This window comes from Aulonocara stuartgranti (assembly GCF_965226115.1).
Source record: "Aulonocara stuartgranti genome assembly, chromosome: 8".
Taxonomy (NCBI): Eukaryota; Metazoa; Chordata; class Actinopteri; order Cichliformes; family Cichlidae; genus Aulonocara; species Aulonocara stuartgranti.
The window spans coordinates 24,304,662-24,320,950 of NC_138959.1; the positions used below are offsets into that span (position 1 = coordinate 24,304,662).

Consider the following 16,289-nt stretch of genomic DNA (forward strand, 5'->3'; position numbering starts at 1 on the left):
ATTTCCCTTACAAAGTTCATTTTGGAGCACCGGCGTGACACTGTTGTGGTTTCATCATCGGTCAAATAATAAACTCTTCTACAAAACAGATGGTTTTTAATGATTTTTAAAATGATTTTACTGGTTTAACTGCCATTATATAAATACCAGAATAGGTCTTTATTTTTGTGTTTAATAATATTAAAGAGTCCTGACTAGAAAAAGAAAAAACAGAACAGCAAAAAACCCCAGATGTAACAAACAACACCTTTATTTAACTGAGGACCTTAATACTACATTCACACTACGAAAGTAATGGTTAGAGACTTTGCTATGGCCAAAATTAATGAAACTGTGCAGTTAACTTGGACTCCACTGTTGTTGCGACTGAAGTGGTTGGTTTGAAGATGGGAACAAGGTCAGTGATCACTCAAAGTCAAACCACCTTTAGTGGATCATCAGTTTGTTAAGAAATTCCACCAAGTTGGCAATTACATGCAATCTGTTTATGATAATACAGCGATTAACTGTGACAAATCCACAAAGTCTGTTACTGTCTGCATGCATAGACATTCATAATTTAACAGAAGCACATATTAACTACTTACACTCAGAGTCCGGCCAGAAGCTTAAAGATTTTTAATCAGAAATTCATCTACATCTAGTGACATAGACACAAAATGAGATTGGTGCTTGGGAACCTTTGCCACCTGGTTGTACTTTGGTTATACTCCAATATAAAAGCAAAGGTTGACTCAAGTCCCATATTGCAGAGAGACGCATCACAGACCTACAGACTGACTTGGACTGATTGCAATGTGTTCACAATCCGTCTGGGTTTATAGATTAGACAGTAATTAAATGCAAACCTTTGCCAATCTGTCTGAGAATGAGAGTGTCTAACGGAGACCGTTAATGTGAGGGAGATTACGACTGTTTGGAGACAGGTTGCCTCCAAGAAGGCTACCTGTGCAATCGCCATGCAATTGAAAGTGGTCCAGTTGGTTGGCACAGCTATTTGTAATAAGTAGAGCAGCTAAACTTGTTTGCCTCATTTTTATAATCAGGTTACACTGATTAAAAGTTAAAGACTTTTATGCTGGTAGCTGCAACCATGCAGTTTCAATAAAAAGTGCAATAATTTGTATGGGGCTATGCAAGTTGACTCCCTAACTGTTATATCCCCCAGATCTGCTGCATGTTGTCTAGAGATTTGTAATTCCCAAATCCAACTAGCATAAGACTCTAAAAGGTTTTTGTTGAAACTGCAGAAAACATTATGCAATAGACTGTATATACCCAATTATTAGAAATGTGACCTTCAAGGAAGGTTTATTTCAATAATCAAGAAAACCGTGCTTCAGAATTTGCAAGCAAGTACAAAAAGAGGATAAATAATTTGTCAGCAAAAAATACTAAATAAAAAAAACATTTTCCACTTTCCAAGGATTCAGTGTTTCACTTAGTCATTACCTTACAGGACAGACACTAAAAGCATTCCTGCTCAAATATATTTTGTTGACTTTCACATGTGCAGCGCTCATCAGAAGTGCTGCCTGCAAGCCCAACAACTGACTCACTTAAGTCCAACCAGCGACTTCATCGAATTAATTTTTGAATTGAACAAATTTGTTTTGATAAATAGTTCTGGTTCAGGATGCATATATAAAGCTACCACTTCACCTTTATTTATTTTCAAATGTTTACAGCAGAGCCCTCTGTGTGCTGCCCTCTAAACGCGCACAAAAATCTATTTTTTTGAATATCTGTCAAACTGTTTCGGATCATCAAAGAAATTTGATATTATACAGAGATAACCTGAGTAAATACAAAATGCAGTTTTAAAATCATTTATTAAGGGAATGGAAAAGGTTGTCCAAACCTACCAACGTTCTATATGAAAAACCGATTGCCCTTCAACCTAATAACTGGTTGTGCCACCCTTGGCGAAAAAATTGCAATCAAGTGTTTGAGATAACTGGCACTTCAGCTACATTGGAGATTTTTGCAATCATGAACGGCCTGTTTAAGGTAATTCTAAAGAATCTTAATTGCATTTAAAAGTTCACACTTTGTGCTTCAGCTTCTGTGCAGAAACTACTGGACAGACTTTCACCAGGATTTTCTGGTGGAGAGCAGAATTCATAGTTCCATCAATTATGGCAGGTCGTCCCAAAACAGCAAAGCAGTTCCAGATCATCACACTACCAGTACTATGCTGGTGCCACAATTGTTGGTATGATGCTTTTTTTTTTTTTTTTTAAATGAAACGATGTGTTCATATTTATGATAAATGTAACGGAACTCAAACGTTCCAAAAAGTTCAACTTTGCTCTCGTCAGTCCATAGAATATTTTCCTAAAGGTTTTGGGGATCATCAAGATGTTTGGGGAGCTTTTTTGGCAAATGTGTACTCTTTTTGATCACCAGTGGTTTTCTCCTTGGACTCTCCCACGGATCCCACTTTTGCCCAGCCTCCGTCTTATTGGTGAATCATGAACTCTGACCTTAATGGAGGCAAGTGAGGTCTGGAGTTCTTTAGATGTTTTTCGGGGTTATTCTGAGACCTCCTGGATAGGGATGGGTACCGGTGTCCGGTGCCATGATGGCACCGGTTCTGACATAAACGGTAGTAATCAGACCGAAAAGCAGCGCACATTTCGGTGCTTTATTTCGGTGCTTTTTTTTCCTGAGCTGTGATACACTTCTAGCCAATAATTTTACGTTTCCGAGGATAGTAGGCGGGGCCAGGTACGTACGTTCTTTTAGAGCAGAGCTACAGATTAAAATGCCCAAGGCGAAAAGTCTGGCTGTACTTCACAGCAAAATATGCAAACTCAGCAGCCTGCAACAAGTGCTTTAAGCTGATACTGTCTACTGTGATAGCTACTGTGATACTGTCAAAGGAGGTAACACCTCAAATCCGATGAAACACCTGGCGACGCATAGCGTTTTTTTTAAAAGCCCAGAAATGCGCCGTATGATAGCTTGCTGCGAGACCTCACACCGAGCGCATCTACTGTGCGTGGGTTGCCTGTTATCTGACCCGGAGTTAGCAATATCCCCCAAAAACCCCGAAGAGGAGAGTCCTGGCCCCTAGCCCTGCCAGTGTATCAGAAATGATGAGGATGATGATGCAGCAGCAGCCGTTCTTCTCTGCGTGAGTAGCTTAATGTTCGTGTGTAATTTACGTTGAGTAGGCTAACCACGTTATTACATTAATGCATGTAAGGTGAACTAGCAAACATCATCATAGCTATATGCGGCTGTCTTCTTGTTTGATGGCAGATACTCCCTTCACCCTGGCCAAAAAGGCTAAAATGACCAAAGAAAAAGTGGAAAACAGTTAAACATGAGAGGTTTAGGACAAAGTTTGTGTTTTTTCCATTGTTTAAGCACTGCTTCCAGCCAAGAGTGATACCATATATGCCCCATAGCTGCAGAAAAGGCTAACATTGTTATCTTTTTACAAAAACCAGCTGAACATGAGAGGTTTTTGGACCAATTTTGTGTTCTCCATTCTTTAAGCACCGGTTTGAGCACCGTTTGAGCACCGGCACCGTTTCAAAAGTACCGATTTGGCACCGGTATCGGATAAAACCTAAACGATACCCATCCCTACTCCTGGATGAGTGATTGATGCGCTATTTGTGTAATGTTGGTAGGTCGGCTATTTCTGGGAAGGTGTTTGAAGGTTTCTCTGTTTGTCGATAATGGCAATCACTGTGATTCACTGGAGTCAGAAAATCTTAGTGATAGCTTTGTAACTCTGCACTGATAGATGTAAAAGACTTTGTTTCTTGGCTATGTCTTTATATCACAGTGTAATGTGTTACTTTTTTAGATCTATTAGCCCAATTCACTTTTTCAGACAGTTTCTATGCAAGCGATTTCTTGATTCATGTTTAGCAGTAATCAGGCACGGGTGTGACTAGTGAAACTGAACTTAGCTTTCCAAAGAATCTGGCCAATCACCTTTAATTCATGATACATGAATGATGCATTTTGTACACAGGATCAGGTAGATTTGGATAGCTTGTTTCCCTTACAATGTCAAGTTTATTCCTAACAAAGAAAATAGTTGATGAGTAATTATCCATTCAGATAACAGGTGGATGTTGGGGCGTGTAGGAGTTGAAGCAAGCAGCAGCAGTGACACATGGAGGGATATGAAACCTGCACCTTTACACAGCTACATGTACATGATGCAGTGAAGTTCAAGGTGTTTGACTGAAAAAGCTGACAGGCTTTGTTGTATCTAGGTTTGCTGCACGAATTTACACGAACCTCACGATAAAGATTTCTAAATAAATGCGCTCTAATAATTGCTTTGTCAGGGATACATTTGGTTTTAAATATAATTAGCTAAATTTACAGACTGTGTGGGCTAAACCCAAGGGTCCTTTCTAATTGTACTATTAAGAAGTGAACATGCTAACATTTAACTTCATGGCCCGCAAACTTACGGTACTATCAGTGTATATAGTTGTGAAGAGAAAAGTATTCATAGGATTCTATATTTCTTCATTATGTGTTGCTTCAGTTAATTGCAGTTTGCAAGTGTTTATTTAAGCACAACCCTCTTAAAGTGGACATGAAACAGTACATGTATTAAGGCCAATTTACACCATGGAGCCCTATGCTGAAACTGTCACAGCTGTCTGTGAAGCAGGATCTAAGATATAAGTCTTTAAAGTTAGAGTCACTGGCTGGCTCGTCGGTTGCTGCTAATAGACTTAAGTTATGTTAGCTAAGCAGTGACAGATCTGCTGACTCAGTGAAAAACAAGGTCACTAAAACTAAAACACTGTTGGCTAGCTGCACTGAAATGAGAAAATTTACCCATTAGCCATAATGTTTGGGTTTGCTTTGTTTGGTTTTCATCAAACATGGATTTTCCCAAACATTTTCACTTTAACTCGTCTCTCCAAAGGACATCCAGAAGTCTTGCCTTTTTTCCTCTGACAAGACATGGAACCACAGCTTCCTATTCAGTATCCTTGTTTGCAGCCTTATATGACTACATCCAAGTTTATTACAGCATTTAATCACCTAATTCACATTTTCAGTTCTTGTGAATGAATGAGTGAGTGAATAAATCGCTTTGTCCCACAGCTATATTTAGCTACTCAGAATGCATGGTGAGTTGATAAAAATTCTCTTCCTGAGCACAAGAGAAAACTGGCAAGACAATTTATCTCTTTGGACCAGCCTGTTCCCAAAATGTTTGTTGCCCAGCAACAGACATCACACAGATCCTTTGAGAGAGGGGAAAAAAGGCTTGTTGTTGCATTGACATACAGTCTGTGTGTGGCTTTGTTGAGAATCCTTTGTCATCATTTTGACCCACAGGGGGAGGTGTGGGTGTATGGACACCATATAGGAAGTGGTAAAGCGTGGGGTGATACTGCCACATACAGAACCGTGGGCACAGATAAAGAGCAAGGAGGAAGGAATAAGGAGCTGTGGAGAAAGCAGAAAAAGAAGGCACAGAGGTGGGACGAAACAGAAGAAGAAACCGAAACAAAGAGTGTAAAAGGGGACAAATTCATACAGGCTTATATGTCCAATGATGTCCAAGTGACCACTGGACTGGTGAAGGCCTGCCATCCAATGTTATGAGAACCAAGGCTTTCTTTCAATCAAAGGTGACGTACAAATTTAAAATTGTTGGACTGGATGAGGGGGATAACAAACCATATTTTGTTATGGTTAAAAGTGTGTTCCTCACCTGTGGCTGCGGTAAATGTTTAGCAGTATAATGACGAAGCCCAAGCAGCAACAGGCCAGGTAGGGGCTACCAAAGAGCCCCGAGAGTCTTCGTGTACGATGCTCCCATCTCGCCACCTGACAACAGGAAGACAATGACAACGGTGTTTACCATAAATATCCAATTAAACTGCATTAAAAAACTGAAAGTTAATGATTGTTTGTCACACTATGTCAGTCTAAAAAACCCTCAAAGCTCAACTTTTTAAACTCAAGTTTGGCAGAGCTCCAGCATTGCTATGTGGCGCAAGGACAACCTTACAGAAAGAAAATCATTTCTGTAGCACTCCACCAATCAGGCCTGTATGGTAGAGTGGCCAGAGAGAAGCTATTCCTCAATAAAAGACACATGACAGCCCATTTGGAGTTTACTAAAAGCCACCTGAAAGATTCATCTGTATTCATGAGTAGATCGAACAGGAGGTCCTGAAGCCACTGAAGCCAGTTTTTTGCAGTCCCAGGTCAGTGAGGGAATGGGTTACACCAGTTTTACCAAGCAAGCATACTTTATAGTCCATCTACAAGCAACATTCAACCAAGAAAATAAGCTCCATGCAAAATCCTGTTCATTATATGCCCGAAACATCTAGGTCATTATCACAACAGGTTTTTTTTGTTTGTTTGTTTTTTTACAGTATTATGTATGCAACAACAATACGTGCACATGAAAACATTGGCTTTACTGGCCATGAAAAATCAGAATGCTCTTGACAAAATACTGAAAATGGTCTCCTGGTCAATTTGCATATACTTTTGTGAAGTCTCAAAAGTGCTGCCTTTATCTGCATTTTAATGAAGTTTTCAAAAATGAATACGATTTTCACTGGAAGTGTCAAGGATGGACAGGATAAGAATATCAGACAGACAGTTCAGGTTGAGCTGTTTGGAGACAAAGTTAGAGAGGTGAAGCTGAGACGGTCTGGACATGTAGAGAGGAAGAATAGCGGCTATACTAGACAAAGGATGCTGGAGATGGAGCAGTCAGGCAGGAGGAAAAGAAGGCCACAGAGAGGGTTCATTGATGTTGGGAAAGAGGACATGTAGACGGTTGGTGTGACATAAGAGGATGCAAGGGATGGACGAGACAGAGGCAGATACACTGCTGTGTCAATCGCTAAAGAGCAGCCAAAAGAAGGCAAAAGAAAAAGAATAAAACAGGATTCTTTGGCTACCACAGCAGTTTCTCGTATAGAGACAGAGAGATCTTGTTTGCTTTTGGTATCTGGCTTTGAGCCTTAAATAGCTAAATATCATGACTTTTGTCTACAGTTTTGAAATATTGTGCCCATGATAGAGACAGAAGAGTGCTGTTTGTTTGCATATGTTGTTCTGCCCTGAAGCGATTATTTGTTCAAGTTTATTTGTTCACCTCTGAAACAGCTGGTGCATTTCCACACAGCTGTATTCTCTTGCTGGCTATTGATAAGTGTTTATTTTTTTTAAGCTCTTTATATAGTACCGTGCATATCCAGCAGGGAGTGACGCCATAGAATCTTATCTAACTGGTCACAGTTGCATTTTCCAAAACACACTTCTCTCCCAAAAAAAGAGAATGGAAAATAGTCACATCCTGCCCATTTATGCAGCACAAAAGGCATTTAACCCATCTGTCCATACGGTGAACCTTTCAGTGGCATTAGCAACTCAAAGTGCTGTTTGTGAAATGACTGAAAAACTTAAAATTACCACCTGACAGTGGGCTAAGGAAATGCATAGATGACTGTAAAAAAACAAAAACAAACCAAAAACAACAAAAATGAATCCCACAGGCACAAATGTTACCATGGCAACAGCTTTTCTATGTTCAGCAGCGGCAAGGTAGGAAAAAAGAGGAGGAATATAAATATAAAGGTGAGGTGAAACAAATGTTAAGAAGTGGTAAAGAGTCCTTTATGGAGTGCAGCAATCCCCAGGTATAAATTGCATTGTTAATGGGTTAGCGCTACCTGCTCAAGACCGATCAGAAGCAGCTGAGAAAGCATGCTTAAGCATGCTGAGAAAACTTGGCAGCTCTCTTTGCATTTTTAGAATAGATGAAAAGCTTAAATCAAGAATTAATCCCCTTCTCCTTTCTCTGAAGCTCATGTCGTCTGTTTTGTTTTTTAAATCCCAGCCTTCAGCAAGCCGTATGCTGACATTTCCTTTTCCTTTCTTTCGTTTTTCTTCTGCCTCCTAACAGAGTTCAACTGCTATGTAATTAAGGGCCAGCAGCTGATGTACTTTGACTAAGATGTATGGTTACATCCACAGTTTGCATTGCAGTCTGCTCCACATGGACATTAGCACACAGCGAGCTGGAATGAAACTGAACAATCATAGCAACAGTGGGGGAATAAATAATGATTAGGTCTGCAGATAGCAGGTTTGTGTTGAAATGATGACACAATGCATTTTACAAACACATCAACATATTATTTTACCAATTCACAATGGTTCTTTTTGAGACTCAAAGTAAGTGGCACTGATCTAAAAACATAAAAAATAAAGACAGGATGTGTGCTCAATACAAAAATAAGAAAACATTCTTTTATATGCTGGTGAGAGCGCCCCATCAGCTTCACAATTCCTTGTATCACATAATAAACTGACTCATTCTAGCACCTCAATTTTGGGATGAATAACCTATAAAAGAGGTCAACTTCTGCTTTACTGCCAGTGTCATATACTTGCTCAAATGTCATCCTGATTTGGTCACTGGAGAAAAAATTTCCTGACCAGTTGGCAAAAAACACCTACTTGCAAATTTTCTAGGGTCACTCATGGGCTGCATGAACATACAGCACTTATTTACACTATGCCCAGCTTTCTGTGCATTGTGCTTCTGGCATGCCAGAGGGTCTCTTATTTGTTAGTTGTTGGCAACCCCACCTACACCACTACACCAGACTACAGCCCCTGCTAGACTGTGCTAAACTATCAATGGAAACACAAACAGAAAATGCTGCGCTATATGGACAGATCCTAAAAGATTCCAGCTAAATGTAGCTAACTAATAAAGCTTAACATGATGTTGCTCCAACTTTGGATGTTGAAAATGCATTTAACAATGTGTGTATGCCAAAAAAGTCGAATATACAGATATAAACGAGAAGTAATTACACCTGTTGATAAAATTGCTAATAACTATTTGGTCAATTAATAATAAATTAGCTTCTGTGCTAGCACTCATTCTCCTGAATCTAGTCTTTCAGCAAGTCATTCAGGCAGGTTTCCATGTACATCTAATGTTACGTAAGCACATCTGCCTCCCTACATGTGTCCATTATATCTCTATCATAGGTTTTTCCAGAGTTGACAGAAAATCATAGGAAAAAGTCATGACAACCTGGTAATGTCAAAAATAAGAGAGGAAACATTATGTAACCATTCAAGTGTCCCTGATAAAACTACAGTTTAAGCTCCAACTGAATATAAATAAAATGCATAAGTACAGAGATGGGTTCAAAAGAGGTAGAGAGTGTACTCACCTAAGAGAGGAGGACATTTTGTGACCAATGAAATTCTTAGTCATTGATATTAAGAGTTTTATTACTTTCTGCTAAATATACCAGATGACTCAGGCTAATCCATGTTATTATACTTTATACATTAATGTGAAAAAGAATGGATACCCTCTTTAAATATTGAGGTTTTATATACTAGGGCATCACTTTTTTTTTTAAATGATCAAAAGCTTATTCAATAGGAAAGATTAAATTCATGACAGTACAATTAGAAAAAGACTGAACAAGTATGGCTTGTTTGTCAGGAGGACAAAAAAACTTCACAAACAATGTCTTTTGGACAGATAAGACCAAAGTGGTCATGACTGCCCATAATACACATAATACACAATACAGCATATCAGCACAAACACCTCAAACCAACTGTCAAGCACGTTGGTGGAGGTATAATAATTTGGACTTATTTTGCAGCCACAGTAACATGAACTCCTTTGTATACCTAAAAACACTGTGCAGTCCAATGTGAAGCCATCTGTCCAATAGGTAAAGCAACAATGATCCATGCACATTATCAAAGAAAGGTCTAAATAGCTCACAAAAAGAACGATGTGTTGCAAAACCCAAATCAGATGGTGTGGCATAAACAAATGCCTGCGAACCTCAATGAACTGAAGCAACTTTATACAGAAGAGTGACCAGTGCTCTACATGGGCCTGATATCCACTTACGAGGACATTATACTGCTGCTGTTCTATCAAAACTTTAAACGAATATCCTCATATATGGCTCTTATTTTTCTTAAAAACAAAAATAAGGTAAGAAAAAAAAAAATCTGGCAATTCTTTATTTTTACATTCATCGGGCCCCAATATGCCCAAATATCAAAGAGAAATTAAAAATGCATGTCGTGGAAGAGTTCAGATCGAGGTTAAACCATCTTATAAAGACATGTTGGGTTTTTTGGGGTTGAGTTCTACTGTGTCTTTCCCTCTACATTGACCTAAAAAATCCAAAGTAAACTTTAACAAGGAAAAAGTAACTACTGGCACAAGGACGATAAAACACTATAGATGAAATTGCACTGAATGCACTGCTGTTTGGATGTTACAATGCACCAACTACACATGCTCCCCAGGGAGCAGACTTCAAACAAGTAACAGCAGTAACTAATTGACCACGGTTTCTCTCGCTGTCCATGTCCATGCCAAAAGAGAATAATCATGACTTTCACTGGAAAAAAATTAAAATGACGACTTTGTATAAAGAAAAAAAAAAAAAAAAAAAACACAAAAAACCCACAGTCTCATGGCAGTTTGTGCAAGTTTTCATTGATACGATTCACGTCGATGTACATAAAAATCTATCACTATAAAGGGCTAAAATTTCTACATTTGTGGCTTAGAGGGATTGACAGTAGAGCAAATCCTTTTGCTAGACACACGGATTATATACTTCATATGTATTATTTAAGTTTTAGTAATTTAATTTAATAAATATTAGGTCTTTATTTAAAATTATTTGGTTATTTTAGATTTAGGTTAGGACTATAAATTATTCTATCTACTGTAACTATCATGAAAAAAAAAAAGATTAGCTTAGCTAGTCTTAGTAATCTCAAACCCAACAAACATACCTCCATCATCCATATTAGCAGGCCATTTATGTTAGTATACTCTCTTCTGATCAGGCAGTGGGCCTCTAAGCCTCGTTCAGCCTGATTTGCAACCATTCACTGGGTGATGGCGTATGCTAAAAATATTCAGGTGTTCTGTATGCAGACTACTGATGTTGCTATCAAATCATCAATCAAGCGCTGAAACTAACAGCAGGCACAGATGAGGAGAGTACAGGCAGTGGCGCCACATTGGGAGAACTAGCAGCTCTTCAGCACAAATTCAATCAAGGCTTAGGTAACAGGCTACACCTGCATCCCCATCAGCCCACTTAAATCTGAGATACAGGCACTTGATTGGACTTCAAGTCAGGACAACAGATAGATGGAACCATGTCTAAGGAGCTGAAATGGGAAAACATAGTTAAAAGTAGCCCCAACTGAATATTACCTCAAGACACCCTCTGCAACATACTAGCAACAGAACTCCAAGCAGAATCTACGGCATGCATGGAGGTTATAATGACAGAATGTCACCTTGAACTTTAGCCTCATAAGAAGCTGAAAGTTTTTTGCATTTGTGTGTCTGTGTGTGTTGTACACTGTATTAAAAGACATGTAATGGAGAACAACCTGCACACAGACTCAGCCAAGTACATTAATGCGTGGATGTGTGCCGTCCTGGAGTAATGAGGAGAAAGAGAACAAGAACATGGACAGGACACATGGATACACACAAACTGGTGAATATTTGATTAATTGTCTGCCAGGATAGAACACATGGAGCAAACTAAACTTACACATACGGATAGATTTCTGGAGTCCTGTAAGATTGAGATAAGACTGAACATAGTTTGAATCACTTATAATGTTATTGTGTGTGATCATTTATTGCCCCCAGCAGATGAATAACAAAAAAAACAATGCAAACAAATGATGCCTTTTTGCAGGCTGCTAGCAACAAATTGATCAAAGATACACTTTAAAAACCCAGTCTCTGATTAGTGGTTAGATACAATGCTACTTTGGTTAAGTATGAACAGAGATGGGCAGTAACGCGTTACGCGTTACTTGAAAAAAGTAATCAGATTACAGTAACGAGTAAAGTAAGGGATTACTATTGCAAAAACGGTAATTAGATTACCGTTACTTTCCCGTAGGAACGCTGCGTTACTAAAATCGTGAAATTTTTGCGAGAATGTCTCATGACAGTGACGTAAGCGAGTGCGACGTTCGTGACAACAGCTGTGTGCAGAGCAACAATGGATAACATATCGATTGTGGGAGAGAGTATGAGCGTGCAGCGTTTAAAGCGTGGAAGTACTGACCTTACTTTGAGTTTTATTCCATAAAAAGTGACAAAAACATAAGTGTCCGTTGTGCGTGGGAAGAAAACTTCTTTTTACACCGAACCCCCCCCCCCTAAACAAGCTCCGAGTGCGCAATGACGTAATGGGAAATTCACAGAGAAACTCGCGGATTCTTCAACTGACCGCTGCGGCACACCTGTGCCAGAGCACACCTCCGCCTACGCCACTACTGCTATACAGGTGAAAATAGAACAACAGGACTGCTGAGTCTTTGATTTTATTTATTTTCTGCTGTGTTTTACTTGCATCTATTTGAAAGACAGTGTAAAAACAAAAAATATTTTATTTCATGTGCTGGAATGTGCAGAAAATAGGTTTAAGTGTTAAACTAATTTCTTCCAGTCAGAGAATGTTGCATATAATTAAATTTTTGCTTGATGCATAAAGTTAAAAAATTAAAACTAATAAAACAAGTTTTAAAAAGAGACTTTTCCATTTGATTACATTTTGTATGATGGATTATGCAGAAAAAGTAGAATTGGGCTGACAGATCTATCGCTTTATCACCTATTCAGGTTGTAAATCGTGTTTTTAAAAAGTAACTAAGTAACTAAGTAATTAATTACTTTTGAAAATAAGTAATCATTAAAGTAACGGGATTACTTTTTTGGGGAAGTAATCAGTAATTAGTTACTGATTACTTTTTTCAAGTAACTTGACCAACACTGAGTATGAATGCACTGAGGAAGATATTGAAAAGTCTTGAAAGAAAACCTTCTTCACTCAGTTAGGACATTAAAAATTAATCACAGGTAGGTTGTCCATCCAGATTAAGTTCATGCAGTTGGCCTAGCTTGTCTCTGGACTTTAAGTCAACAGAAAATCTACTGAGAGAGCTGAAACTTCAGATATCTGTAAAAATTCCCATTGAGAAGTATGGAAACTTGGTGACCAGCTACAAGAAATGTCTGACAGATGTGCTTATTCCACCAAGCTGTAAATCAAAGACTTATTTCTGTCACAAGAATCTACATTATTTAGGTAACAAACAAACAAACAAACAAACAAACAAAACGTCTATTAAAAATTACAGACCGCTTTGTAAATGGTAAAAATCATAAATTCACCAGGGGTCAAATACTTTTCCCCCACTGTCTATCTAAGTAGGTTCAAACACCTCTACAGTAATTATATGTTGCTCTAATCTTTTAGTAGTTGAGACTATTAATTCGTGGCTAATTATTCTATTTATTTTACAGGATAGAAAATAGTAACAGTAACAATGAAGGATACTTTTTGTACTAGTTTAAAGTCTAATGAGATCACGCCATAGGCGCAAGAGGACGACTATTATATCACCCCAATAATGTCACCAAAAAGGATTCAGCTGATATGCTTAAAGGCTTTGTAAACACAGACTTGAATGCACGCAGATGAGAAGACTAAAGGCCTAAATGCTCTCCTTGTATTACTTAGATCCAGGTCATAAAGATTAAAATAAGAGAACAAAAAGACGTAAAAACTGTTTGCTGCTTCAAAGCTGATGGTGTACCCAGTTTGTTGTGGTCACAGTTACATCACACTGCCCTCCAGGTGCAAAAACATTTTACACCGTGACCTTTAATACTCCGTCTTTATCCATTTTTGTTGGTGTTTGTTAAGTTCAGGACACACAAATAACGCAATGTGATCGACAAAGACTTTTGTTTTTTACAATTAATGACCTATGAAATCAGAACAGGAACTTTTCTGACAGTCCTTTCATCAGTATTATCCCGAAAATGTATTGTTATATAACTTTTTTTTTTGCTTATTAAATGAACAACAACAACAAAAAAAAAACACATTTGGAGAATAGTTGCCTGATATAATTCACACATCATTTTTCTACATTTTTATGTAGACTTTTTAGTAACCATTACTAAACTGTTCGTCCTATACGGTTTTACAGCTATAACTTAAATACCACAATGCCAATTGCAAGGCAATAAAATGGATTTTCCATTAAAAATTGAAAGGTATACACCAAAGAAAGAAAAAAAAAACTACACTGGTTAGGATGAAGTTTAACAGGGGTATTCGAAAACCTGATGATGTTTTAAGGTAATATCAGCATTGATAATATGAAAATCCCAAATAATGGCATATGCATTATTTTCACAGATGATTTGTGCTGACATCAGCATTATTAACACAGAAGTCTAGTGTAGTATATTAATGATTTTGTGTCAATGTTCTGTTCTATTGATGTTTTAAAGAGTTCAAAGAAAGAAAGTGCCTATGTCTCCCAATCACTAATATATTCCTTTAATGTTCGGAGATGATCCAATGGAAACTAAAGTTTTTTTCCTAATTTGTGTGACCCTGACCTCGAAGCATTACATAACTAAAATGTTATTATGTTTATCCATATGATTGGAGGAGGATTGGCTGAAATCTTTGGCTTCTATAAGCTATAAAAACTTGAGATTTTAAGATATATTCGTGCAGTGATTGGCCTCATCAGTGACAACGAATCCAGCCACGGGCCCATCCATCTGGCCCATCAAGACTCACTCTCATTTCATCAGTCCATAAAACCTTAGAAAAACCAGTCTTGAGATATTTCTTGGCCCAGTCTTGACGTTTCAGCTTGTGTGTCTTGTTCAGTGGTGGTCGTCTTTCAGCCTTTCTTACCTTGGCCATGTCTCTGAGTATTGCACACCTTGTGCTTTTGGGCACTCCAGTGATGTTGCAGCTCTGAAATATGGCCAAACTGGTGGCAAGTGGCATCTTGGCAGCTGCACGCTTGACTTTTCTCAGTTCATGGGCAGTTATTTTGCGCCTTGGTTTTTCCACACGCTTCTTGCGACCCTGTTGACTATTTTGAATGAAACGCTTGATTGTTCGATGATCACGCTTCAGAAGCTTTGCAATTTTGAGACTGCTGCATCCCTCTGCAAGATATCTCACTATTTTTGACTTTTCTGAGCCTGTCAAGTCCTTCTTTTGACCCATTTTGCCAAAGGAAAGGACGTTGCCTAATAATTATGCACACCTGATATAGGGTGTTGATGTCATTAGACCACACCCCTTCTCATTACAGAGTTGCACATCACCTAATATGCTTAATTGGTAGTAGGCTTTCGAGCCTATACAGCTTGGAGTACGACAACATGCATGAAGAGGATGATGTGGACAAAATACTCATTTGCCTAATAATTCTGCACTCCCTGTATAGCTCTGTGTAAATAATCATTCTGTACATTCGATAATTTTTAATCCTACAACTGTTTACAACTTGCATAGTTCCCATTTCTGTATAGCTGTATATCTCAGATTTCTGTAAAGTTATTTATTTCATATTCTGTATAGTTTTTCATATTTATATCCTGTTCATAGCCTGTACATAGCTTGTACTCACTACAGCCTGTACATACCTATAGTTATAGAATATTCACAACATACTTCATACCGTGTACATTATAACATACCATAATAGACCCATTTCTGTAATATACTCACATATCTATATTATTGCTAATATATATTGTAATATATCTATATCACTAAAGCACTTCTGGATGGATGCAAATTGCATTTCGTTGCCCTGTACCTGTGCATGTGCAATGACAATAAAGTTGAATTCTATTCTATTCTATTCAATTCAGTGTGTGATTTTGGAAACGTTATGTCTTTAATGTGACATCACAGGATGATGGATTAAAAAAATAACAAGTGTGGCATACAGCTAAGCCCATGCCTTTTTACATTATATTTTACCCGATATGGTTTCCTTCAAATTTATGTTAAGGTCAACTTTTACCTTGGGCCCTAACAATGAAGATCAACTTCAAAGGATTAGCCAACCTAGGTAGTCTTAAAGGCCTAGTATATTTTTGTGAAGTTTAAAGACCTTGCAGACAATATAAAGTTTTAACTGATTGTCACATTTGGTGTGACTTTGACCCGATTTTCTCTAAAATGATTTTCACCTCGAGCTCGAGGAAACTGCTAATAAACAGACAGACAGACAAATGGTACTGATTAAATACTCCTGGTCTTCTGTGGGAGAAAAATCCCATAATGACAAAAATTTAACTCTAAGCAGGAAACTTCGCTCCAGTCCTTCTGTGTAAAAAACTAAGTATATGGACGCCCGTGATTCAGTGACTTGTTGAACCACATTTAGCACCA

General features: G+C 38.1%; 1 protein-coding gene across 3 annotated transcripts in view; it reads right to left on the minus strand.

Moving 5' to 3' along the window:
* pemt (phosphatidylethanolamine N-methyltransferase) overlaps positions 1-16,289 on the minus strand; it is an 82,733-nt gene that overhangs the window by 47,151 nt on the left and 19,293 nt on the right. For all 3 annotated transcript variants that reach the window (XM_082543691.1, XM_082543693.1, XM_082543692.1), the window contains exon 3: positions 5,711-5,826. In XM_082543691.1, coding sequence (XP_082399817.1) covers positions 5,711-5,826 — 116 coding nt within the window. The remainder of the gene's footprint in view (positions 1-5,710; positions 5,827-16,289) is intronic.